The sequence below is a fragment of the Balaenoptera ricei genome, chromosome 13 (assembly GCF_028023285.1).
Source record: "Balaenoptera ricei isolate mBalRic1 chromosome 13, mBalRic1.hap2, whole genome shotgun sequence".
Classification (NCBI taxonomy): Eukaryota; Metazoa; Chordata; class Mammalia; order Artiodactyla; family Balaenopteridae; genus Balaenoptera; species Balaenoptera ricei.
Window position 1 is genome coordinate 56,420,839 of NC_082651.1, and position 25,707 is coordinate 56,446,545.

Genomic DNA, 25,707 nt, shown 5'->3' on the forward strand with positions numbered 1-25,707 from the left:
AAATTAGGACTTATTTCTAGCTTGTGTGTTAGTTTCTGAATTTTGTCATGGTAAGGGTGTCTTTATTGCTAAAGCAATTTCTTCTAAAATGTAGAAGGTCGACTCTTCCCTGTCGACTTGTGGGTGGTGATGGATGAAAATAGCTCTGTTGCTCTATGGTAGACTTGCTCAAGTGCAGCAGTTATATTTAGCTTTTGCAATAGGAGTCTAAAACTGTGTGAGAGGGAAAAGGCTTGCTAACTGGAGTCATGCTTCAAACCTTTCTATCAGTGGTTTCATAGCGGTTGCAAAGACCAGGGCAGCATTTAATTTTTGATTTTCAATTGATGAGTGTTAAGAAGGCTTGATATTTGCTCACTTGAACATTAAATTCAGTTGTAGGGGTAAGCAGAGTGTTGCTGTTTGTAGAACTGACAGTTGCTGCAGGAATCCAAAGGGTCTTCCTAACCTGCAGTAAAGATAATGACTAGAGTCTGAATACTTTATAATTACTGCTCCGTACCCAGCTGATAGTAGGCATTCAATCAGATTTTGTTGAGAGAATGAACACATGGACAAAGATATGCTTTAGATAAGGGTAGGCAAACTACTGCCTGTCTGTCCCATGGCCTGTTTTTGTACAGCCTGGGAGCTAAGAATAGTTTTTATGTTTTTAAAGGATAATATTCAAAGAATATGTGACAAGAGATCCCTTGTGGCCCACAAAACCGAAAATGTTTATTATTTTACTGTCTTTCTTCACAGAAAAAGTTTGCTGGTAACTGCTTTAGATGATGGACGTGCTAACTCCTCTCTCCTCTCCTTCTTTTCATATATACTTTGTTATTGGTACCTAAATAGTTGTTGTAGATGGTGGCATCATGGTGGTATGTTTGTGACCTACTAAATATGGCAGAGAGATTGCCAGACACATGAAGGCTCTTAATAGGAAGCAAAGGATCTGCTCCTGCTGAATGCTGAATAAAATCCTGACTGACCTTGTGTTTATAAGTCTTCAAGAACTGCTCTGAACATGGCATTGAGTTTTTACTATATGATGTCACCAAGAACTGGAAGAAAACTTTGAAATTCTCTTTTTCAACCATTCATGAGTAAACTAAAGTATGGAGAGGAAATAAAGGACTTCTCAAAATGAAATCACTTTTTAGAAACAAGGCCTTTCCCAAACTGCTGTATTTAATGATTAAAAAAAAAAAAAATCCCAGATTTTGAGACCAGATTACTAAAATAGGAGAGTTTAGTCAGTTCACTGCAGTCCCCAGTCCCCTGGAGGGGACAGTGAAATATGAAATATGAGTGAAGTATTACCTCAACTTGGGCAAGTTACTACACTCTATTTTTTTAGTGTCTGCATCTGCTGTGGTAATGATAGCAGTGCCTACCTCATAAAGTTATTAGGAGGAATAAATGAGTTTGTATTTGTAAAGCATTTAAAACAGTGCCTGGCACTAATATGGTAAGAACTGGATTAGTGTTTGCTAAATAAATAAAGAAGGCAGTGGCTAAAAGAATAATAACGGTCAATTTTATTAATAGGTATAAAAGTTAGAGGAGTCCTCATTCCAAGGGGTCCTCATTGGCTGTTAAAACATGTATCACTGGAGAGACAGTGCCTCTGATCCTTAATAAAATGCTAAAGCTGATATTTTTGGTACCTGAAACCTAGTCTCCCTGATAATAAGTCTTTCTGCACCATTATTGCTTATTCAGATGTCTGAGATTTTAATGTCTGAATTATTCAGCTCTTACAGATCTTGAATCACTTGTTAGTACTTTAAAATCAGTTTTAACATAGCTAATTCTCATGATAGCTTTCCAGTCTTCCCATTTAGAAGCTAAGTGCTATGGAAGAGCTGGAGGGGTAAGGTGGTGTACCTTTGGTATGTTTTCTGATCTCAGAGAAAACAGAATCAACTGTTTGGTAGTGTAGTCCAGAGAAAAATGAATTGAGTCTATTAATTGTTTTAATTAGATTCAGAAATTCCTGAACGGAGACTGGCAACTTAGAAGTGAAATACCCATATTATTTTACCAAGTCTCCAAGGAGTATGCCTCTAGTAGTTTGGCATTTAGATGGGTTTTTATTTGAAGGCTTAATTAAGAAACTTTACTTGGGGACTTCCCTGGCGGTCCAGTGGTTAAGACTTTGCCTACCAATGCAGGGGGTGCGGGTGGTTCGATACCTGGGCGGTGGAGCTAAGATCCCACATGCCTCCTGGCCAAAAAGCAAAATATAAAACAGAAGCAATATTGTAACAAGTTGAATAAAGACTTTAATGATGGTCCACATCAAAAAAAATCTTAAAAAAAAAAAAACTTCAATTTTGTTTTTAAGTGGCTAATGTTATTTTCTTATAGTTTGCAGTGTTGATGTGGGTATTTACCTATGTTGGTGCCTTGTTCAATGGTCTCACGCTACTGATCTTGGGTAAGTCTACAAAACCATTGGAATGAAAAATTACTTAAAAAAAAAAAAAAAGGATGGGGGAACTATCCCTGGCGGTCCAGTGGTTAAGACTCTGTGCTTCCACTGCAGGGGGCGTGGGTTCGATCCCTGGTCAGGGAACTGAGATCTCACATGCCACACAGCACAGCCAAAAAAAAAAGATGGTGTGCAAGGAGCTTAAAGACATTTTAGGGGAGAATATCCTAATATTATAGGAAAAATAGAGGATATAGGTTAGAGATTGTGATCTCTTTAAATAAATTGCTAATACTGATACTGTTTATGGAAATGCCACTTTACTTCCTGAAGACTACTCCAACTAACAGTGGTAAACCAGATCAAGGGTGGCCTTATTTGATGGTGCAGTCATAGATCTAACTAACCGAGACCAGGGATGCCTGTATCTTATAAAGTCTGCATGATGTGATTTGAAGCCAGGAATGGTCCCTGCAGCCTCCCTTGGTTGACTCAGTGCCCTGCGGCGGCTCCCCAGCAGCAGGGGCCCCCAGGAGGTGCTTGTGTCGCCCTCGTTAGGGACACGTCTGACTATCTTCAGGGTGCTGCCAGTTTGATGGCTTTGTCGTGTTTGTTCCCTAAATCATACCGGTCTGTTCTAAAGGTTGTGTATTTCCTTTTTCAGCTCTGATTTCACTCTTCAGTGTTCCTGTTATTTATGAACGGCATCAGGTAATTTAACTGCAGATTTCAGAATACAGAGCACACGCTCTTATATGGAACTTAGAAATGGATCAGTGCCAGCTTCCACAGCCTTATAAAAATGAGAAATGTGGTGGTTTCTTAAGCCTTTAATATGTTTAATAAGATTTTTTAGCAATGGTAATTTTCTAGTAACTTCTTTCTACCTCTCTTTCAGGCGCAAATAGATCATTATCTAGGACTTGCAAATAAGAATGTTAAAGATGCTATGGCTAAGTGAGTATTTAAAATCTTTTTTTTTTTTTTTTTTAACACTAAGGATAGATGTACTGGCTTTGACAACAGTGCAGTATTCTCATATTTAAGACATAATGAGTAGTCAATTTCAATCAGACCTAAAGTGTGACAGAGTTGCCAAAAGATTTTTTTTTCTAACATTTGGATCATTAATTTCTATGTGTACTTATATGTATTTAAGTCTAATTTGTGAGGCCAGGGTGGCAAAATTATAGTTCATAGTTTGACAGCCTTAGGATTTTATTTCTTGTATAAGCTGAGCAATGTACAAGTAATTCTTGAAGGACAGACATTTTAAGAAGCAGAAAACAAAATATTAAAATTTCAAAATATTTACATTGACCTTTTCCCCCTCCTTTTCATTTGTAGAATCCAAGCAAAAATCCCTGGATTGAAGCGCAAAGCGGAATGAAAAAGCCCGAAATAATTAACAATAGGAGTTTATCTTTAAAGGGGATATTCATTTGATTCCATGGGGGAGGGTCAGGGAAGAATGAAGCCTTGACATTGCAGTGCAGTTTCACAGATCTTTATTTTAGCAACACAGTATCTGAGGAAAAATGACCTGTCTTGACTGCCCTGTGTTCATCATCTTAAGTGTTGTAAGCTGCTATGTATGGATTTAAACAGTAATCATATTATTTGTTTTTCCTGTATGAGGCACTGGTGAATAAAAAAAGATCTGAGGAAGCTGTATATTATACTTTGTTGCAGGTAGTCTTGCTGTATTTGGGGAATTGCAGAGAAAGTGGAGCTGAAAAAATAACCCTTTTCACAGTTTGTGCACTGTGTATGGTCTGTGTAGATTGATGCAGATTTTCTGAAATGAAATGTTTAGACGAGATCATACCACCAAAGCAGGAGTGAAAAGGCTCGCCTTGCTGGTATGTTCTAGGTGTATTGTGAATTTTACTGTTATATTAATTGCCAATATAAGTAAATATAGATTATATATCTATCTATATATAGTGTTTCACAAAGCTTAGCCCTGTACCTACCTACCTTTCCAGCTGCCCCACAGTGCTTGATATTTCAGTCGTTGGTTTCATGTGTGTAGTTCCAAAGCACCTAAGCTAGAAAAAGAACATATATTTCTAGGAGCACTACCATCTGTTTTCAACATGAAACGATGCCATGCCAATAGAACTCCTCGACATCAACTTCATCACACAGTCTTACTGTAGTTAGTTAATTTTGTCACAAACCCTGGACTGAATCTAATGCTTCCAAAAGTGTTGTTTGCAAATATCAAACATTGTTATGCAAGAAATTAATTATAAAATGACGATTTATACAATTGTGGTTTAAGCTGTACTGAACTCTAAATCTGTGGAATGCATTGTGAACTGTAAAAGCGAAGTATCAATAAAGCTTATAGACTTAAAATATGTTTGGTATTTTGGTTTCCTGAACGTGCTGCAGATCAAAATGGTAGACTTCACTTCCACGAGTGTGCAGTGGCTTGTACTTTCAGAAAGGTTTTAAGCTCAGAGTACAGCTACATTTATTTTGAAAACAAAAAGAACAATTTATATAATCAAATTTATTTGACACATACCAAAATGTTTTTAAATTATATATTTATACTTTGATAATTGAAAATAAATACATGCACCAATATTTTAACACAGAATACAGTGCAGGATTTATGAACATACGGAAAATCATCATACCATATAAATGTTTACAAATCAGATTTAAGAACTTTTCTTGACACAGACACTATTGCTCTTTAAATATAGTGTACATGTCCTCATTGATCAGTTTATTGTTCTTCACGTGGTGATTCAATGCGGGATCCGATCAGTATGAAAGGTCAGTGGTACAGTATAGGCAGACATGGTTATCACTCAGCATCACCAGTCACGTGGTTACGGAACACAGAATTAGGGCTGCATAGGGACTCTAACTGGGGGCCCAACGACCTATCAGTGGATTCATGTAAGGCATTAATAAGTTGGCATATAAAAATAGCTTAACGTGTGATCTAATCCATTTAGAATGCTGAAGCACTTCTGTGGTAAATGTTTGTTAATCTATTTAATTGAAAATGCTTCGTTTCACCTTTCCTGTAAACTGACAACTGCAAATAGCCAGGGACTCAAGATGCAGAATTTTTTAGTTCACTGACTGGAAGGACTAACTGGTATACGAGCTCAGAGCCCCAGTCCCTCCCCAGCCTGCCGTCCCGAGCGCGCCGTCAGCCCTCGCCGTTGTCAGCGGTCGGCCAGGTGTCAAGTACGACGGAGGTGGTTTAGGACACCTTCTGGGTTTGCTGGCCAAGTCACATTCTGTCATCCAGCCAACTCTGAGGAACTCTAAGCTAGATGATTTTGTTTTATAATCTTGAGTTGTCAAATATTATTTGGGCTTAGGAATTTGTTCCGCAGAGAGTTTTTAAAAACCCAGACTTGACCTATGTAGTTCACGTGACACAAATCACTGGGGCCAAGTCCACCCCACTCTGGGAGTGGTAAACCCAGCACAGCCTCAGGTCACCTCATTTATCACCATTTTAGGTTTAATGAGATAAATCAGCTCATCTTCCTGGACCTACTTGAGCTTTTTTTTTTTTTTTCCCTTCTGTTCTGTAGTAGAGGTTTGTTTTATTTGAAATGTTTTGGATGTTGTGGGTTTGGCACTCAATATGATGAAAACCCGTTCTACCCACCCACCCTCCGACTCCTGAATCTAAGTTTCTTTGCTGCTCAACTTCAAATAGCCACTGTTTCCCAAGCAGGTAACTGATGTCTTTCATTTAGGAAGCCCTGACCTAACTAAATACCTGACCTGGGTGACAGACCAGGAGTCTGCTGAGGGTCCTGTAGCCCTCCTCAGTTTTGACGTTTTAGCACCATATGTAGAAAGGAGACAACCTGGGGGAGGGGAGACAGCAGCCCACAAACCTGGAAGCTTTCAAAGGCACTTAATGGATATAAAACTCTGCAAATGAAACGTTAAAAAAATTAAGTGTCTCAACTTGTTTATACATGGCTCATTTGGTTTTGAAAGCTAAATGTGGAGAACAGAGGCTATCAATATTTCTAGTTCAGTGAATCTAACTTAAGCTGTCCTGTTCAACTTCCTTATTTGTAAAAATGAACATTTTTAAAGTATATAGAAACATACTAGCAAAACATCTTTTGTAAAAGTTTTGATGCAAATCAAAAGCTACATATTGGTTAGGGTAACTGAGGCTTTAAATTTTGTCAGTGGGCTACATTGTCAGATAGGATTTCTTTGTCAGTGTAGTTAGTACGTATAGTTTTTAGTCTCAGGAACAGAGGCAAGCAGTCTTAACTTGTTAGAACTGACCTTCGTTTTTGGCCCGACGGTTTTGGAGATTCCAGGCGATGGGCACAGTCACACCACTTCACTAGCACTTGGAGCTTGTGCGGCCTGCGGTGTCGTAGGCCTTTCCCAGCAGCTGGCGGCCAGGAGGCACCTCATCACTGCCTCCACGGTGGCTGGCGGCAGCAGCAGCAATAAAGTAAGAGGACTCTGGCACTTCCAGGCATCGCCACACGAACACGCTGAAAAGGCAGACCAAACAGTCATTTTGCAGGGCTGGACATCATGCTTTTGTCAAGTGACAAAAACCAACTTTGCCAAGTGCTCCGGAGTCAAGCCCAGGTGATGTAGTGAACATTTTGATTTAAGTTTCAAAAAACAAACCAGGGATCTTGCCACTAATTAAAGGTCTGTTGCTTTTTTAAAAGGTCTATTGTTTTTTGTTTCGTTTGGCTCTTTCAGCAGCCTGCCTGTCCCTTCTGAACGGGAGGACTTTTGGCAGCCTGACTTCACACTCTCTTGTTACTACTGAAAAGGTTTTATCAGTTCCACTCGAGTAGGAGAGCCCTTCCCGGTGCTCAGCACGGGGCCAGGGATTGCGGTAGGCTCCCATGACTGCAAAGGCCAAGGGGGCCCTGCACTGGAAAGGTGACATCTAAGCCTTTTTTAGTAATCAAGAGTCCCCTCGTATCTCCTGGGGACGGGTTCGCTTACGTCTCCCGGTGCTGGCCTGTTCACAGTTCGGCGGATGCTGCTTTGAATGGGTGTTTGCGCCCCACAGGGAGCTGCTGTCAGTACTATCTCAAGGGCTCTAAGTGCCAGCAGCAGTTGGCACAGCAGCCTGGAGACGGGGGCTCCCAGGCAGGCCATCAGAAAGCATCTTTTGGGGCCATTTTCTACACAGTGCTTTTGGGTAGGAGGTGGGCTGAAATTCTCTTCAGGTGCCTTTTCTACAACCTCATTCAGACCACTAAAAATAAATCTGGAATGCATGCGTTTCTTCTTGATCCCCCCCAGGAGTTCTGCCTGGGCTGAACAGAAACCAATATTCATGTTTCGATAAAGCCCTTCAACTACATTAGATATGGAGAAGCTGAGTGACTTCGAATGAACTCATCCTGTTCCTCCACACTCCAAATAAGAAACGCCCTCGGTGGAGGGACAGGAGAAAGCTGCCTTCTTGGAAATGCTGATGTCATCTCTGGAGCAGGCTGGTAGGGGTCCTACCAAAACACTGGAAGACCGGCCATGCCTCACAGGACAATGGGCCTGTTTCACAGTGAGCAGTGGTTAAGGTCTGTAGCAGCCCTGGCTCAGGAATCCACATAGCTGGTTGAGGTTCTGGCCCTAACGGCTTCACCCCTTATCTGATCTCATGTGTAAAATCGGGTAACATATGTCCTGCTTGTTTCCCGGGGTGACTGAGGCTCTGTATTACTATTTTTAAACCTCTCTTGGTTGTGGATTAATGATCCATGTTAAGAACTCTGGTGATGAATTGGAAGTTCTGAGTTAAAAGGTCTATGGATCAAGGTCATTCTAACCTCCTGATTATATGCAGTGGACGCCGTGGGCTGTCCAACAGCTCCTACTGGAATCAGTATCTCGCGCCTCTCATCACCTGCCCCTCCAGCCAGCGATGCTCAGAGTAGCTGTTGCATGCGCTTGGCTTCTCACCAATCCCAGGACAGCTCTAGTGGGGACAGAGGCCCGTCAAGAATTGGGTTGGGAGTCACCAGAGACTAAAGCCCTTCTACTGGGAAAGTCGTCACTGGATCTCCGGTTCACTATCCCACCTCAGCCCCTCCACGTGCCCCTGGGAGGAGCTGACACCTGAGGTGGGGATGGGAGGGGGTGAAAGCTAGGCCTGGGGGCAGAGCCAGAAGAATCAGGCTGGTACCTGCAGTCGTCTCCTCCAGTGCTGACCACGTACTTGTCGTCATGAGAGAAACGGATGTTCGTCACGTGAGCCGAGTGACCGAAGTAACGCTTATGCTTGGCCTGTGAGCAAAAGTGAATGGAGATGACTAAGAGACCCTGTTCCTTCAGCCACCATGGACCACTTCCAGGACTCAGTTCCCCCCCTCCTAGGACCTCCCTTCACCCATGGGATGTCCGTTGGGTCTGAACATCTCTGTGAGCAAGCCCTTCACTGGCTTCCTGCCTCATTCCTGCCCCACTTGTGGCCACTCTGTCCCCCCTCCATCCTCCTGGCTTCCAGGACTTCCCCTCCTGAGGGAGAGGAAAAGGTTAGGTGTTGCCAAGTCTCCCCAGGTCTGTGACAAGATTCCTCTTGTTCTAGATTCTAGATGGCCATGTAGATGTGGCCACGATTTCCAGCAGGCTGCAGAAGATCAGCCAGCCTGGAGGCAGCACAGGGAGTTACTCTAAGGAAAACTCACAAATTTCTCTGTGCATGGAAAATCAAAGAGCTTCACGAGCCCAAAGTCGTCTCCCGTGACAATGTTCAGGCCAGCGTGGGTCACACACGCGCAGTTGACATCAGCCTTGTCTGCGTTTCGCGGCCAGATGCCAATGACTTCGTCTCCCAGAATGCTGTTCCAACAGGAAGAGGTGTGAGATGGGTGAGAAGGCTTCGTGCAGTCAGGCATCCTCTCCCAGGAATGAGAGGAAAATTCAGCGTGGTCACACGGCTCCTCTGGCAGGATGGCACCTGTCCCCTCCCCCTTTGTATACCTGCCCCAGCTACTACTATTCTCTGCCCCAGTCCCTTTCACCCTAAAAAGAAAAGTTACCTCCATCTTTGATTCTCTCCCTCTTCCCTATGATGCTTCTGAGTATATGTAGCTTGGGAGAAGTGCGGGGCTCTTCAAGCTCACGGGTTGGTGGCCTCTTTTCCCTTGACGTGGCAGGGCCCTGCTGCTTACCCTGCTACCCGGCACTTCCAGCCCTCCCTCTCCCTCCCAGGGATTGGAGGAGGCCTCACTACACCGCAGGGGGTTTGGCCAAGAGCTGGGGGATGGTTTCCCTTTGAACTTGCTAGATGGGGTTGGGGATGAGTAGAACAGATTACACAACAAGAGGGACTTTGCGTTTCAGAAGCCCTGGTCAGACCAAAGCCAGCGGCCCAGACTGGGAGCAAGAGGCCTCCCGCCCTGACCCCGCAAAGGAAAGAGCTCTGTCTCTGAGCTGCTTTGGATCCCAGCCACACACAAACTTGGAGGCTGAGGCTGGGACGAGAGTCTCCCTTGTGACCTTTTCCTCCAGAAGAGTTTTCCTCCACTCACCTTGTCCAGGAGGCCCAGGTGATCTTCTCAATGACCGTGGCTTCGGTGACCTGCTTCCCCAGGGGCACCTCATGCACCTGGCGCTTGTAGGCTCCTGTTGACACCTGCAAGTGGGAAGCAGCCAGGCCTATCAACTTTCTTTCCTGTCCAAAGGACTCCCCTTTGGGTGTATTGTTTCCCAACCTCTGCATCCCCAGGACTTTTCACCAATCCCAAGCTCAGCTCCAGGCTGCAAAGCCTGTGGTCAGCCCGCGGCAAAGTTCACATAAGCAGGGCATTTTTCCCTCCGTTTTCTTGCTATTTTCCAAAGTCCTAAGGCAGCGGTTCTCCAAGTGTGGTTCTTGACCGGCACCGTCAGCCTCAGCTGGACACTGGTTAGAGATGCACATTCTTGGGCCCCACCCTAGACCTACCCAGTCGGACAATCTGAGGGCGGGGCCCAGCAGGCTTTCACAAAGCCTCCAGGTGATTCTGGTGCGCGCTCACGTTTGGGAACCCCTGTTCTCAGAGAACCAAGGTCCTGTGCAACAGAGCTGAGGCAAGTCTTACGGACGGCAGCTGACGGAGATGATTTCTGAAGTATTAGGACCTGATCCTGGCTTCTCTGGGAAACTTCTAGAGGCAATTGACCATTTTCCAGCCAATGGCCGCTGCCTCCATCGCGAGCCCCCTCTCCCTGGGGTGCAAGGCCAACCACCCCAGATTTCCCTGCTGTACAGGAATGAGCTGAGATCTTTCCCACATCAGGGCCTTCATGCAGAAGGCCTGGAACCATGTTCCCGCCCCCCTTGGGTGGCTAAACTCCTACACACCCTGCAGACCTCAGCTTAAACAGCACCGTACGGAGAGGATGTCAGTGCATCTATTCAACAGTCAGTGCCTGTTAAATGCTCCCGCAGGGCACTGTACTTTTCCTTCTCGGCACATAATCACAATTTGTAGTTATAGGTGTATTTTGTGATGATTTGTTTAATGCTTGTCTTGTCCACGACAAGGCAAGCTCCAGGAGAGCAGGGACCGGGCCCATTTCATACACCCAAAAGCCTGGCATAGTGCCTGGTTCAGTCCACACTTGATGAATGAAGTGTCCTCTCTCCTTTCACAAAGACTACCCGACTCCAGGCTGGCTCACAAATGCATAATATTTGTTCAAAGTGCTGGAGAAATCATTGTTCTATTTTCAGCTCTAAGTGCCAAGAGTGGGACCCCTCTCGATCCCTCCCCGCTTGTCAGTCTTCCCGGGGGCCAGTGATGGGCTCTCACTCCAGGCTGACTGTCTGGAGTCCGGGTCCCAAGTTGGAGGGACCACACTACCCATGGGATCCGGAATTGAGATGAGTAAGTGTAAGAAGCAACACAGGCTTCCGTGCAGCCCCAGAGAATTAGGAATTAGGAAGCTTTGAAGGGGTGGTGGTGAGAGGAGGATCAAGATGATTAGGGCTTGTTTCCTCCTTTCCTACTGAAGAATAAGTACAATTTTAAATTCTATTCGATTTTCTTAAGTTCTCTAAGCCTCTGTTTCTTCATTTATAAAATAGGAGGGAAACTAACAGTACTTAAACAGTTCCAGTGAACACATTTCCTGACACAGAGTAAGCACTGATTTCATACAAGCCATTGTTTGTAATACTATTATTAATGGTTACCCCAGATATCAGTAAAGCCAAAGCATACCTGGATGTATTTGCCATCCGCGGAAAAATCCATCTGAATGACAAAGCTTGGGATATCTTTGCAGTAGCCGATGCGGTTCAGACTCGTGCCCTGAGTGAGGTCATAGAAGTCAACTGTGTGTTCAGAAGAACCAACAGCTAAGAATCTGCTGTCTGGGCTGATTCTAGAAAAAGCAATCCAAGAGCACGGTCCGTGAGGAGGGCTGTCTAGGGCCGGTCAGGCATGAGGTCTGCTCTGGCACAGGCCTCCCAAGCTCAAAGGCAATTAGATCACACATCATGATTCACATGTGGTTAGCTTTTCCTAAAGTCTATGGAATTCGACAGCTTCTCTGGATCAAATCCCCCGGAAGTAAGTAAATGGATGTGTGCAGTCTTTTGTAGAAGGCATTTTATAGGAAGTTTTTACCACACTCTTATGGGAATTAGCAAAGACATGTCTGAGAACTAACGTGTGAGAGGGTCTCCTTCCATAGCTGGCTCACTGAAAGGGACCCTCTCACAAGTGAGTTCTTCATTCCAGCCATGACCCTCCTGGAATGGGAACCATGGGAGGGAGAATGAATGCCCGCCTTTCTCCTCCCTGCCCAGACTGCCTGCTATGTACCTGATATCTTGGATAGCAGATTTCCGGTCTCGTTTCTTCCCCCAAACTTTCAGGCTGTTCACCAACAAGACGACAAACTCTCCATTCTTCATGCCAATGGCCACCATCTCCCCGTCAGGGCTGTAGGCTGCACACCTGGCCGCGTGGCCCAGGTTCACCTTGTTTAGCAGCTTCTACATCGTAGAACAAAGTAATACCACCTGAGCCCTTGGCCACCTCAGCTGGTCTCCAGGGGAAATCCTGCACCCAGGCCAGAGCCAGGCTGCCTCTAGGGAGGCTGCAAACCTCTTGCTTCTAATAGTAAGTGTCCCTGAGTGGCTGAGGGGGGCAGTATGTTTTGATTGAGCAGCTGGAGAGACAACACGGTTTAGGACAGAGGTTGGCGAACTTTTTCTGTGAATGGTTTGGGAGTAAATATTTTTAGGCTTTGGGGTCCATATGGTCTCTCACAACCAGTCAGCTCTGCCAGTGAAGCACAAAGGTAGCCATGGACACCAACATAAACAAAAAGCATGCCTTACTTTGCAGAAAGGGGCAGCAGGCAGACTTGACCCTTGGGCTGCAGCTTGCTGACCTCTTGTTCGGGGGAAGAGTTTGAGCTTCAGCATGTGTTAGTTCAGATCTGGCTCTGTCCCTAGCTGGGTGTGTTTGGGTAAGTTACTTCTCCGTTTTCCCATGTGTAGAGAATCGATATTAGTATTGGTCTTGCAAGGTGTTGTAAGCATTAATGATAGCATATATGAAGCACCGGGTATGTAGTGGGTGTTAATAAACATAATCATTATGAACTAAGGAGTATAACCACCACACTTAGCCTTCTCCATGTCTGTTCTATGATCCCTACACTGAAAATACGACTGAAACATTTACTAGCCATTTTGTAATGAAACCAAGTATTTTAATTATTAGAACTTAAGTACTTGTTTTACTATCAGCTAAGGCTTGGTAACAATCTTTTTTCCCCCCAGATTTCCTATTTGACATTTTTACTCCAGACAAGTTATTTTTTTTGAAATTTTTTGTATTTTTAAATTATTTTTCCAAATGCTAAGAGAAACCTTGTTGGGATTTTGATTGAAATGTTCTGTTTGGGAACATTTGACATTTTAAATCATTTTTAGTCTTCCCATCCAGGGAAGACATGATTTATCTCTTTTTTTTTTTAGTTTTGTGGGTTCTTTCATGACAAGAGAATAATCATTCTCAATTATATTATTCCTGTACTATAAATAGTCATAGATTGATATACAGCTAAAAGATATATAGATATATAGATATAGATATATCTATATATCTATATCTATATATCTATATATATATATATATAGAATGGGTGTGTGTGAACAGGACTTCTTTTATTATCAGTCCCTCTAACTTAATTGCTGCCCTGTGGCCGATCTCCTGCCCAGCCCCATCCCCCACTCTGGCCTGACCCTGGCCGAACGTCCCCTCGCCCAGGGCTGTCACTGCTCCGAGGCCCACCTGGGGCATCCGAGCCTGTGCAGCGTCGGGCCCTCACCTTGTCAGCCAGGTCCCAGATTCGGGCTGTGCCGTCATTGCTAGCAGAGATGAAGATGTCCTTGGAGGGGTGTGTGGCCAGGCCCCAGATCTCCCCTTCCATGTGTCCATCAATCAGGATGTTGGAAGCAGCATTTTTTTCACCAACTTCAATGATTTCTCCGTCCTTGGTTCCCACTAAAATCTTTCCCTGTTGTAATCAAAACACTATGACAAGAAAGACAAACACTACAGGATCCCACTCATATGAAGTACCTAGAATACTCAGATTCATAGAGACAAAGTAGAATGGTGGTTTCCAGGGGCTGGGGGGATGGGACAAAGGGAGTTATTGTTTACTAGACACCGAGCCTCTGTTTCACAAGATGAAAAATGTTCTGGGGAGGGGTGGTGGTGATAGTTGCACAACTATGTGAACGTATTTAATACCACTGAATTGTACACTTAAAAATGGTTAAATGGTAAATTTTATGTTCTCTATATTTTGTCACAATTTAAAATAAAATAATATTAAAAAACACTATTAGAGTAACTTGGGAAAGTGCCTTTGCTGGCACTGGTATTAAAATAGGAAGAGCCAAGCAGTGTTTTGTTCTTAGCCACTGATTTGCCATCCTTAAGCGAGCCCCTCACTTGGCCTGTACTCCCCCCGCCACCTCGGGGAGAGTTCCACCAGAGCTCTCCGTCATCTCGTCTCTGCTGAACGGTCCAGTGATTGCAAGCTCACTGCAGAGCAGGGCAGCCAGTTTCTGCTCTTGGACAGCCCAAACTCTTCCTAAGTTCTTCCTCGCACTGAACAAAATCCATCTCCAGCTGACTTCCAGGTTCTGGGCCTCGTTCTGCCTTCATCTCCTGTATGTCTAGTTACCCTTCCGGATGATTGTTGCGTATCTATTTAAAAACAAAATTCCCATTTTCCAATTATGTAGACTCCAAGTCAGGTTTGCCTTTTTAGTGGAGAGCATCTAGAAAGCAAATTCTTAGACTGATACCAATTCCAAAATATAAATACAAGGTATTAAATAGAGGTTAAGAGATTTGTTTTCAAGTGCTTCAGAATCTCTTGGGGAATTAAAAATAAAGAAGAAGAAAAGGAAAACACACATCAAGGTCAGGGCCCCACTCCCGAGATTCTGACTTGGCGGCTCTGGATATGAGCCTGGATATCCACGTTTAAAAGACAAAAACAAAACTCCACAGTTGTGTGTGGTATTTAGCTCGGTACAACTTGAAAACCAATGGCTTTGAGTCAGACAGTTTGGCAGTCCTTCCCCTTCCCGGCTGCATACCCTTGGGCATGGGCAACTACTTAATATCCCTGTGCCTAAAATAACATCGTCTATAATAACAGCAGCTAGCATCTACTGACTGTGGCCATGTGCCAGGCACAATGAAAGACGCTGTGCATGTATGATGCATGCAGTCCTCACAACAACCCGTGTGCTGGACACAGAAAGGCTAAGCAACACAGCCAAGGTCACACAGCCAGTTCTACTGGGTGAGTCACACTCTGCACCCAGGTCTGTCCGACTGTTCTAAGCTGCTTCCCCTCTGCACTAAGTCACACCCGGGAGGCTTGTTCTAAGGACTCAACCACTCAGCACAGGGCAAGTGTCCGGCTGGGAAGGTGCGGGACGAGCTCTGGGCACCGCTGGGAAAGGCCCGCCCCACCCGGTGCTCACTTTGCCGCGGCACACGGAGCGCACACACTCCACCAGCTGCCCCGTCTCCAGTTGGAAGGCCCGGCAGCGCTTCATTTCCTGGTCCCACAGTTTCACAGCACCTCCTTCTTTGGTCCTGAAAAAGATCAAGAACTTAGCATGTTAGCCCTCACCCTAAGACCGCCCAGGACCCTCCGCTGCCCTCTCTCCCTGTCATCTCCTCAAGGTCCCATCCCCTCATCCCCAGGCCCAGCAGGACAGACCCTCTGGGGTGGCCCCTTTCATAAGCCCTGCTGATGAGCTACCAGAACCCCTTGAACTTGCAGATTTCCTAGACTGCTTTCAAATGCCATCACCGTGGGAGGAAGGAGAATCGAAATCTAAAAAAATCAAACTATGTTTTTATCAGATCGAACGACGAAGAGAAATGTTTCTCCTATTTTGCAGCTTGGCTTTCACATGGTCCCGGTCTGCACTGGACATCCCCCCTCCTCTCACCCCTCCTGCCTCCTCCCAAAGAGCCACTGAGAGTAACACCTGATGGACAACAGAGTCACCTGGTCTGTTCGAGAACACCTCTCCGGTTTTTCAACTACCAAGGCACCACCTCTCTGACCCTGACTTCTGAAGGTTCTGACCCAGGGCCCTCTGGGAGAGACAGCAGACTCATCTCCGTGATGCAGAAAAGACAGGAGAGTGAAAATCTGCATTTTCTCCAAGTTGGAGATGCTTCTGTCCGTTTCTCCCAAGACAATCCAAAAAGACCAGTTGTTCCCAGAGGAGTTCGGGCTTACGGCCGCTCTTTTCCACCGGTCACTATGAGCCCGTCCCGAAGGGTCGTGTACATTGTGAAGACGGGGCCTGTGTGAGCCTTGCCCACCAGCCGGACAAGGAAGTGGTCCTTCCACACGTAGACGTCGCCGTTGATGGCACCCGTGAAAGTGAGGTTGTTCTGTAAACAAAGGGACACCTTCCACACCAGGACACTTCCTGCAGCCCTCGAGAGGGTTCCCTCCCAGCCACCCACCCCACTGCTAAGGCACCAGAGCCGGAGAAACATAACACACTCAAATTGACCTTCTGTGCCAAGGGAAGGCGAAAGAACTCTCAAAAGAGCGTATGGTAAGGAAATCACCTAGCTTTGCAATTCACTCTGTGGTGTTAGTTTGGGGAGCAGCTGATTTCCCCACTGAGCACAGGTCGGCTTTTTAATGCACTTCCATTCTGTGAGCAGCCCCAGGTGACTGCAGGGAAGGGCGGGACCCCAGTCTGCGAGGAGACTTTCCTGGCCTCATCTACAAGGAGGGTAAATCCACACCTGGAGGACCAAGAGTTGGCTGTGTTCCAAAATTTCCCCAGGGGGAGCTTGTGTTGGCTGAGGGCAGCCCACAGCCTGTGTAAGGGTGTCAGGGGATTTATGGCACAAGAGGACTGGGGGGAAAGGGATGCTGTCCAGTGATGGAAATGCCCCTCAGCCTCTGTGGCCATCTAGCCTAGTCGGACAGGCCTGCAAGTCAATCTGGCTCTGGAATAATGAAACTCCAGCCCTGGGTCGGGGTCCTGCTTTTTTCTGATTAACATTTTGAGGGGAAAAATACAGTCAACTCACCCATCTGTGCTAAGGAAACAAAACAGTGGTTGCAAATAATCCAGTAAAGGAGATCTGTGGAAATGGCTTCCTTGCTGTTCACAGCTTCTAGGATATACCTGCCCCCCATGCCCATGCCCAGGGATCAGGGTCCCGTCAGGAAGCTTCTGCTGAAACTCACAGCACCGAAGGCCACGGAGAGCATCGTCTGCATCTTGGCAGCCTCCATGGACCCGATGACCCCTTTCTTATAAAGCAGGGCACTGCCTGCCAGGGTCCAGAACTTCATGTGCTTGACTCCGACAGACACAAACTGCGTGTCTGAGTCAGGGCGAAACTCCACCACGAATATGCGCTCCAGGTGGCCCCCTCGGCTAGCAACCTTGGCACCTGCGTGGGTGAGAGAGTCTGGTGAGGTGGGTCCTATGCCCCCGGGCCAGGCAGGGGAGCTGCAGCCCAGGACAGAGGGCTCTCTGTCCCAGCAAGGCCCGGGGCACACTTCTGGTTCCTTCTTCAGCCGCTCCCTCCCACCTTCAGACACTACTCCCAGGGTGGGAAAGAGACCTTGTCTGGGAAATTTCCAGAGCAGCAGGTGCTGCTAACAGAACCCCCAACCTAACTCTACCCTGTCCCCACAAGCCACGAGCCACATCCAGGCATCTGTGAACAGAGGAGGAAAGGATGGCCCAGGAGACAGAAGTTTCCAGATACGAGAAAAGGGCAAAACAGCTTAAGGGCATCCCCGCCTTGCCACCTCCAACAGGATCCACCCGACAGGAAGCCGCAGCCTCCCCACAGAGCCACGGCAGACACATTCCTTCAGACCGTTGCTGTTTTTCTCCAAGATTCCTCTGCTTTTAATTTCTTTAAAAAGTTCCCCACATTCCTTTTTCTTTCATGGTTTTTAGGTTTAAAATGCTTACCTTTTATATTACTAGTTCTTTCCCTCAACCTCATTTATTTATGTTTTTGATTTCTGTCCTGAGTTGTATTTAACCTTTGTCTTAATCAAATCTCAGCTCCACCATTTATCTGTACAACAATTTTGGAAAAATTATTTTAACCTCTCTGTGCCTCAGTTTCCTCATCTGTAAATTGGGGATAATAATAGTTCCCACTTTATAAGGTGTTGTGACGATTAAAAGAATTGATAAAAGGGAAGCCCTTAGAACAGGCTTGGTGCAGTGAGGGTTCTGTAAGCAGTAACTACAGTTAGTTATTTTTATTGCTCTTTTAGCTCCTTTTAAAATCTCTGAGCTTCTACTCTTATCTCATCTATTTTTATCTCATCATTATTTTCCAGTCCTTGAGGTTTTATTTTTTTTAACATCTTTATTGGAGTATAATTGCTTTACATTATTGTGTTAGTTTCTGCTGTATAACAAAGTGAATCAGCTACACGTATATATATATCCCCATATCCCCTCCCTCTTACGTCTGCCTCCCGCCCTCCCTATCCCACCCCTCTAGGTTGTCTCAAAGCACCAAGCTGATCTCCCTGTGCTATGCAGCTGCTTCCCACTAGCTATATACACTACCAAATGTAAAACAGATAAGTCCATGTCACTCTCTCACTTCTTCCCAGCTTATCCTTCCCCCTCTCCGTGTCCTCAAGTCCATTCTCTACATATGCCATATGCGTCTTTACTCCTGTCCTGCCCCTAGGTTCTTCAGGACCATTTTTTTTTTTTTTTTAGATTCCATATATATGTGTTAGCATACAATATTTGTTTTTCTCTTTCTGACTTACTTCACTCTGTATGACAGACTCTAGATCCAGCCACGTCACTACAAATAACTCAATTTCGTTTCTTGTTATGACTGAGTAATATTCCATTGTATATATGTGCCACATCTTCTTTATCCATTCATCTGTCGATGGACACTTAGGTTGCTTCCATGTCCTGGCTATTGTAAATAGAGCTACAATGAACATTGTGGCACATGACTCTTTTTGAATTATGGTTTTCTCAGGGTACCTGCCCAGTAGTGGGATTGCTGGGTTGCATGGTAGTTCTATATTTAGTTTTTTAAGGAACCTCCATACTGTTTTCCATAGGGGCTGTATCAATATACATTCCCACCAACAATGTAGGAGGGTTCCCTTTTCTCCACACCCTCTCCAGCATTTATTGTTTGTACATTTTTTGATGATGGCCATTCTGACTGGTGTGAGGTGATACCTCATTGTAGTTTTGATTTGCATTTCTCTAATGATTAATGATGTTGAGCATCCTTTCATGTGTTTGTTGGCCATCTGTATATCTTCTTTGGAGAAATATCTATTTAGGTCTTCTGCCCATTTTTGGATTGGGTTGTTTGTTTTTTTGATATTGAGCTGCATGAGCTGCTTGTATATTTTGGAGATTAATCCTCTGTCAGTTGCTTCATTTGCAAATATTTTCTCCCATTCTGAGGGTTGTCTTTTCATCGTGTTTATGGTTTCCTTTGCTGTGCAAAAGCGTTTAAGTTTCATTAGGTCCCATTTGTTTATTTTGGTTTTTATTTCCATTTCTCTAGAAGGTGGGTCAAAAAGGATCTTGCTGTGGTTTATATCATAGAGCGTCTGCCTATGTTTTCCTCTAAGAGTTTTATGGTGTCTGGCCTTACATTTAGGTCTTTAATCCATTTTGAGTTTATTTTTGTGTATGGTATTAGGGAGTGTTCTAATTTCATTCTTTTACATGTAGCTGTCCAGTTTTCCCAGCACCACTTATTGAAGAGGCTGTCTTTTCTCCATTGTATATTCTTGCCTCCTTTATCAAAAATAAGGTGACCATATGTGTGTGGGCTTATCTCTGGGTTCTATCCTGTTCCATTGATCTATATTTCTGTTTTTGTGCCAGTACTATACTGTCTTGATTACTGTAGCTCTGTAGTATAGTCTGAAGTCAGGGAGCCTGATTCCTCCGGCTCCGTTTTTCTTTCTCAAGATTGCTTTATCTATTCGGGGTCTTTTGTGTTTCCATACAAATTGTAAAATTTTTTGTTCTAGTTCTGTGAAAAATGCCATTGGTAGCTTGATATGGATTGCATTGAATCTGTAGATTGCTTTGGGTAGTAGAGTCATTTTCACAGTACTGTTTCTTCCAATCCAAGAACATGCTATATCTCTCCATCTGTTTGTATTATCTTTAATTTCTTTCATCAGTGTCTTATAGTTTTCAGCATACAGGTCTTTTGTCTCCTTAGGTAGGTTTATTCCTAGGTATTTCATTCTTTTTGTTGCAATGGTAAATGGGAGTGTTTCCTTAATTTCTCTTTCAGATATTTCATCATTAGTGTATAGGAATGCAAGAGATTTCTGTGCATTGATTTTGTATCCTGCTACTTTGCCAAATTCATTGATTAGCTCTAGTAGCTTTCTGGTAGCATCTTTAGGATTCTCTATGTATAGTATCATGTCATCTGCAAACAGTGGCAGTTTTACTTCTTTTCCGATCTGGATTCCTTTTATTTCTTTTTCTTCTCTGACTGCTGTGGCTAAAACTTCCAAAACTATGTTGAATAATAGTGGTGAGAATGGGCAACCTTGTCTTTTCCTGATCTTAGTGGAAATGGTTTCAGTTTTTCACCATTGAGAATGATGTTGGCTGTGGGTTTGTCATATATGGCCTTTATTATGTTGAGGTAAGTTCCCTCAATGCCTACTTTCTGAAGGGTTTTTATCGAAATGGGTGTTGAATTTTGTCAAAAGCTTTTTCTGCATCTACTGAGATGATCATATGGTTTTTCTCCTTCAATTTGTCAATATGGTTTATCACATATATGGATTTGCATATATTGAAGAATCCTTGCATTCCTGGGATAAACCCCACTTGATCATGGTGGATGATCCTTTTAATGTGCTGCTGGATTCTGTTTGCTAGTATTTTGTTGAAGATTTTTGCATCTATGTTCATCAGTGATATTGGCCTGTAGTTTTCTTTTTTTGTGACATCTTTGTCTGGTTTTGGTATCATGGTGATTATGGCCTCATAGAATGAGTTTGGGAGTGTTCCTCCCTCTACTACATTTTGGAAGAGTTTGAGAAGGATGGGTGTTAGCTTTTCTCTAAATGTTTGATAGAATTCGCCTGTGAAGCCCTCTGGTCCTGGGCTTTTGTTTGTTGGAAGATTTTAAATCACAGTCTCAATTTCAGTGCTTGTGATTGGTCTGTTTATATTTTCTATTTCTTCCTGGTTCAGTCTCAGAAGGTTGTGCTTTTCTAAGAATTTGTCCATTTCTTCCAGGTTGTCCATTTTATTGGCATAGAGTTGTTTGTAGTAATCTCTCATGATCCTTTGTATTTCTGCAGTGCCAGTTGTTACTTCTCCTTTTTCATTTCTAATTCTGTTGATTTGAGTCTTCTCCCTTTTTTTCTTGATGAGTCTGGCTAATGGTTTATCAATTTTGTTTATCTTCTCAAAAAACCAGCTTTTAGTTTTTTTTATCTTTGCTATCGTTTCCTTCATTTCTTTTTCACTTATTTCTGATCTGATCTTTATGATTTCTTTCCTTCTGCTAACTTTAGGGTTTTTTTTGGTTCTTCCTTCTCTAATTGCTTTAGGTGTAAGTTTAGGTTGTTTATTTGAGATGTTTCTTGTTTCTTGAGGTAGGATTGTATTGCTATAAACTTCCTCTTCGAACTGCTTTTGCTGCATCCCATAGGTTTTGGGTCGTCGTGTTTTCATTGTCATTTGTTTCTAGGTATTTTTTGATTTCCTCTTTGATTTCTTCAGTGATCTCTTGGTTATTTAGTAGTGTATTGTTTAGCCTCCATGTGTTTGTATTTTTTATCCTGTAATTGATAATCTAGTCTCATAGTGTTATGGTCGGAAAAGATACTTGATACAATTTCAATTTCCTTAAATTCACCAAGGCTTCATTTGTGACCCAAGATATGATCTATCCTGAAGAATGTTTCATGAGAACTTGAGAAGAAAGTGTTTTCTGTTGTTTTTGGATGGAATGTCCTATAAATTTCAATGAAGTCCATCTTGTTTAATGTGTCATTTAAAGCTTGTGTTTCCTTATTTATTTTCATTTTGGTTGACCTGTCCATTGGTGAAAGTGGGGTGTTAAATTTCCCTACTATAATTGTTACTGTCAATTTCCCCTTTTATGGCTGTTAGCATTTGCCTTATGTATTGAGGTGCTCCTATGTTGGGTGCATAAATATTTATAATTTTATATCTTCTTCTTAGATTGATCGCTTGATCATTATGTAGTGTCTTTCTCTGTCTCTGGTTAATAGTCTTTAAAGTCTATTTTGTCTGATAAGAGTAGTGCTACTCCAGCTTTCTTTGATTTCCATTTGCATGGATATCTTTTTCCATCCCCTCACTTTCAGTCTCTATGTGTCCTTAGGTCTGAAGTGGGTCTCTTGTAGACAGCATATATACGGGTCTTGTTTTGGTATCCATTCAGCCAGTCTATGTCTTCTGGTTGGAGCATTTAATCCATTTACATTTAAGGTAATTATCAATATGTATGTTCCTATTACCATTTTCTTAATTGTTTTGGGTTTGTTATTGTAGGTCTTTTCTTTCTCTTGTTTTTCCTGCCTAGAGAAGTTCCTTTAGTATTTGTTGTAAAGCTGGTTTGGTGGTGCTGAACTCTCTCAGCTTTTGCTTGTCTGTAAAGGTTTTAATTTCTCCTTCAAATCTGAATGAGATCCTTGCTGGGTAGAGTAATCTTGGTTGTAGGTTTTTCCCTTTCATCACTTTAAATATGTCCTGCCACTCCCTTCTGGCTTGCAGAGTTTCTGCTGAAAGATCAGCTGTTAACCTTATGGGGATTCCTTTGTATGTTATTTGTTGCTTTTCCCTTGCTGCTTTTAATATTTTTTCTTTATATTTAATTTTTGATAGTTTGATTAATATGTGTCTTGGCATGTTTCTCCTTGAATTTATCCTGTATGGGACTCTTTGTGCTTCCTGGACTTGATTGACTATTTCCTTTCCCATATTAGGGAAGTTTTCAACTATAGTCTCTTCAAATATTTTCTCAGTCCCTTTTTTTTCCTCTTCTTCTTCTGGGACCCCTATAATTCAAATGGTGGTGCATTTAATGTTGTCCCAGAGGTCTCTGAGACTGTCCTCAATTCTTTTTATTCTTTGTTCTTTATTCTGCTCTGCAGTAGTTATTTCCACTATTTTATCTTCCAGATCACTTTTCCATTCTTCTGCCTCAGTTATTCTGCTGTTGATTCCTTCTAGAGAATTTTAAATTTCATTTATTGTGTTTTTCATCGTTTGTTTGCTCTTTAGTTCTTCTAGGTCCTTGTTAAACGTTTCTTGTATTTTCTCCATTCCATTTCCAAGATTTTGGATCATCTTCACTATCATTACTCTGAATTCTTTTTTCAGGTAGACTGCCTATTTCCTCTTCATTTGTTTGGTCTGGTGGGTTTTTACCTTGCTCCTTCATCTGCTGCATATTTCTCTGTCTTTTCAATTTGCTTAACTTACTGTGTTTGGGATCTCCTTTTCACAGGTTGCAGGTTCTTAGTTCCCGTTGCTTTTGGTGTCTGCCCCCAGTGGGTAAGGTTGGTTCAGTGGGTTGTGTAGGCTTCCTGGTAGAGGGGACTGGTTCCTGTGTTCTGGTGGATGAGGCTGGAGCTTATCTTTCTGGTGGGCAGGACCGAGTCCAGTGGTGTGTTTTGGGGTGTCTGTGAACTTATTATGATTTTAGTCAGTCTCTCTGCTAATGGGTGGGGTTGTGTTCCTGTCTTGCTAGTTGTTTGGCATGGGGTGTCCATCACTGGAGCTTGCTGGTTGTTGAGTGGAGCTGGGTCTTAGTGTTGAGATGGAGATCTCTGGGAGAGCTCTTGCCGATTGATATTATGTGGAGCTGGGAGGTGGAGCAATGTCCTGAACTCGGCTCTCTCACCACTGAGGCTCAGGCCTGACACCCGGCCAGAGCACCAAGACCCTGTCAGCCACACGTCTCAGAAGAAAAGGGAGAAAAAAAGAAGGAAAGAAAAAAAAAGTAAAATAAAATAGTTATTAAAATTAAAATTAAAATTTAAAAAATGATTAAAACAAAAAAGTAATAAAAAAAAGAAGAGAGCAACCAAGCCAATAAACAAATCTACCAATGATAGTAAGCTCTCAATACCAAACTAAGATAAACATAAAACCAGAAACAAATTATATGTAGAAAGCAAACCTTAAGTCTACTGTTGCTCCCAAAGTCCACCACCTCAGTTTTGGGATGATTCATTGTCTATTCAGGTATTCCACAGATGCAGGGTACATCAAGTTGACTGTGGAGATTTAATCCACTGTTCCTGAGGCTGCTGGGAGAGATTTCCCTTTCTCTTCTTTGTTCGCACAGCTCCTGGGCTTCAGCTTTGGATTTGGCCCCGCCTCTGCGTGTAGGTCACCTGAGGGCGTGTGTTCATCACTCAGACAGGACGGGGTTAAAGTAGTAGCTGATTAGGGGGCTCTGGCTCACTCAGGCCAGGGGGAGGGAGGGGTACGGATGCGGATGCGGTGCTAGCCTGCAGCAGCAGAGGCCACCGTGACGTTGCTACAGCCTGAGGCGCACCGTGTGTTCTCCCGGGGAAGTTGTCCCTGGATCACGGGACCCTGGCAGTGGTGGGCTGCACAGGCTCCCGGGAGGGGAGGTGTGGATAGTGACCTGTGCTTGCACACAGGCTTCTTGGTGGCTGCAGGAGCATCCTTAGCGTTTCATGCCCGTCTCTGGTGTCTGCGCTGATAGCTGCAGCTCACGTCCATCTCTGGAGCTTGTTTAGGTGGTGCTCTGAATCCCCTCTCCTCACGCACCCGGAAACAACGGTCTCTTGCCTCTTAGGCAGTTCCAGACTTTTTCCCAGACTCCCTCCCAGCTAGCCGTTGCGCACTAGCCCCCTTCAGGCTGTGTTCACGCAGTGAACCCCAGTCCTCTCCCTGGGATCTGACCTCTAAAGCCCGAGTCTCAGCTCTCAGCCCCTGCCTGCCCCGGCGGGTGAGCAGACAAGCCTCTCGGGCTGGTGAGTGCTGGTCAGCAGCGATCCTCTGTGCAGAAATCTCTCCGCTTTGCCCTCTGCACCCCTGTTGCTGTGCTCTCCTCCATGGCTCCGAAGCTTCCCCCCTGCCCACTCCCCATTTCCACCAGTGAAGGGGCTTCCTGGTGTGTGGAAGCTTTTACTCCTTCACAGGTTCCTCCTGGAGGTGCAGGTCCTGTCCCTATTCTTTTGTCTCTGTTTTTTCTTTATTCCTTTTGCTCTGCCCAGGTACGTGCGGAGTTTCTTGCCTTTTGGGAGGTCCGAGGTCTTCTGCCAGCATTCAGTACGTGTTCTGTAGGGGTTGTTCCACATGTAGATGTATTTCTGATGTATTTGTGGGGAGGAAGGGGATCTCCATGTCTTAACTCTTCTGCCATCTTGAAGGTCCTCCCTTGAGTTTTTAATGTTTATTTTAAACTTCTTTTCTTTCCATTTTCTTCTTATTCTTAATGTCTTAATTCCAACTTCCTCTTAATCAATCTCCCTATATTATTTATTCACATATTTTTTTTCTTCCCCTCTTCCTCATCACTTGTATTTATTTACTTTTAAATGGCTATTAGAGTAGTGGTGGGTTCTTAAGATGGCTGGGCCCGTAGCCAGCCCTCAGACACGCCCTCCTGGAATCCCTTCCCAGGAGTGGCTGGGGAGACCCTCAGGTTACCTCTTGGGGCAGTAATTCTCTCCCTGCAGATGGAATGCCTGACTTACTGGTACAGATTCCTCAC

General features: G+C 44.0%; 2 protein-coding genes across 8 annotated transcripts in view; one reads left to right on the forward strand and one right to left on the reverse strand.

The window, feature by feature from the left end:
- RTN4 (reticulon 4) overlaps nucleotides 1-4,786 on the forward strand; it is a 173,063-nt gene extending 168,277 nt beyond the window's left edge. For all 6 annotated transcript variants that reach the window (XM_059943338.1, XM_059943337.1, XM_059943339.1 and 3 more), the window contains 4 exons: nucleotides 2,359-2,428; nucleotides 3,087-3,133; nucleotides 3,321-3,379; nucleotides 3,770-4,786. In XM_059943338.1, coding sequence (XP_059799321.1) covers nucleotides 2,359-2,428; nucleotides 3,087-3,133; nucleotides 3,321-3,379; nucleotides 3,770-3,812 — 219 coding nt within the window. In that variant the 3' untranslated portion in view covers nucleotides 3,813-4,786. The remainder of the gene's footprint in view (nucleotides 1-2,358; nucleotides 2,429-3,086; nucleotides 3,134-3,320; nucleotides 3,380-3,769) is intronic.
- Nucleotides 4,787-6,585: 1,799 nt separating this feature from the next.
- Nucleotides 6,586-25,707, reverse strand: part of EML6 (EMAP like 6) — a 311,591-nt gene continuing 292,469 nt past the window's right edge. For both annotated transcript variants that reach the window (XM_059942768.1, XM_059942770.1), the window contains 10 exons: nucleotides 17,168-17,376; nucleotides 16,193-16,350; nucleotides 15,420-15,534; nucleotides 13,739-13,927; nucleotides 12,220-12,392; nucleotides 11,614-11,776; nucleotides 9,940-10,043; nucleotides 9,094-9,247; nucleotides 8,592-8,692; nucleotides 6,586-6,933 (listed from right to left, as the gene is read on the reverse strand). In XM_059942768.1, the coding sequence (XP_059798751.1) occupies nucleotides 6,777-6,933; nucleotides 8,592-8,692; nucleotides 9,094-9,247; nucleotides 9,940-10,043; nucleotides 11,614-11,776; nucleotides 12,220-12,392; nucleotides 13,739-13,927; nucleotides 15,420-15,534; nucleotides 16,193-16,350; nucleotides 17,168-17,376 (1,523 nt within the window). In that variant the 3' untranslated portion in view covers nucleotides 6,586-6,776. The remainder of the gene's footprint in view (nucleotides 6,934-8,591; nucleotides 8,693-9,093; nucleotides 9,248-9,939; nucleotides 10,044-11,613; nucleotides 11,777-12,219; nucleotides 12,393-13,738; nucleotides 13,928-15,419; nucleotides 15,535-16,192; nucleotides 16,351-17,167; nucleotides 17,377-25,707) is intronic.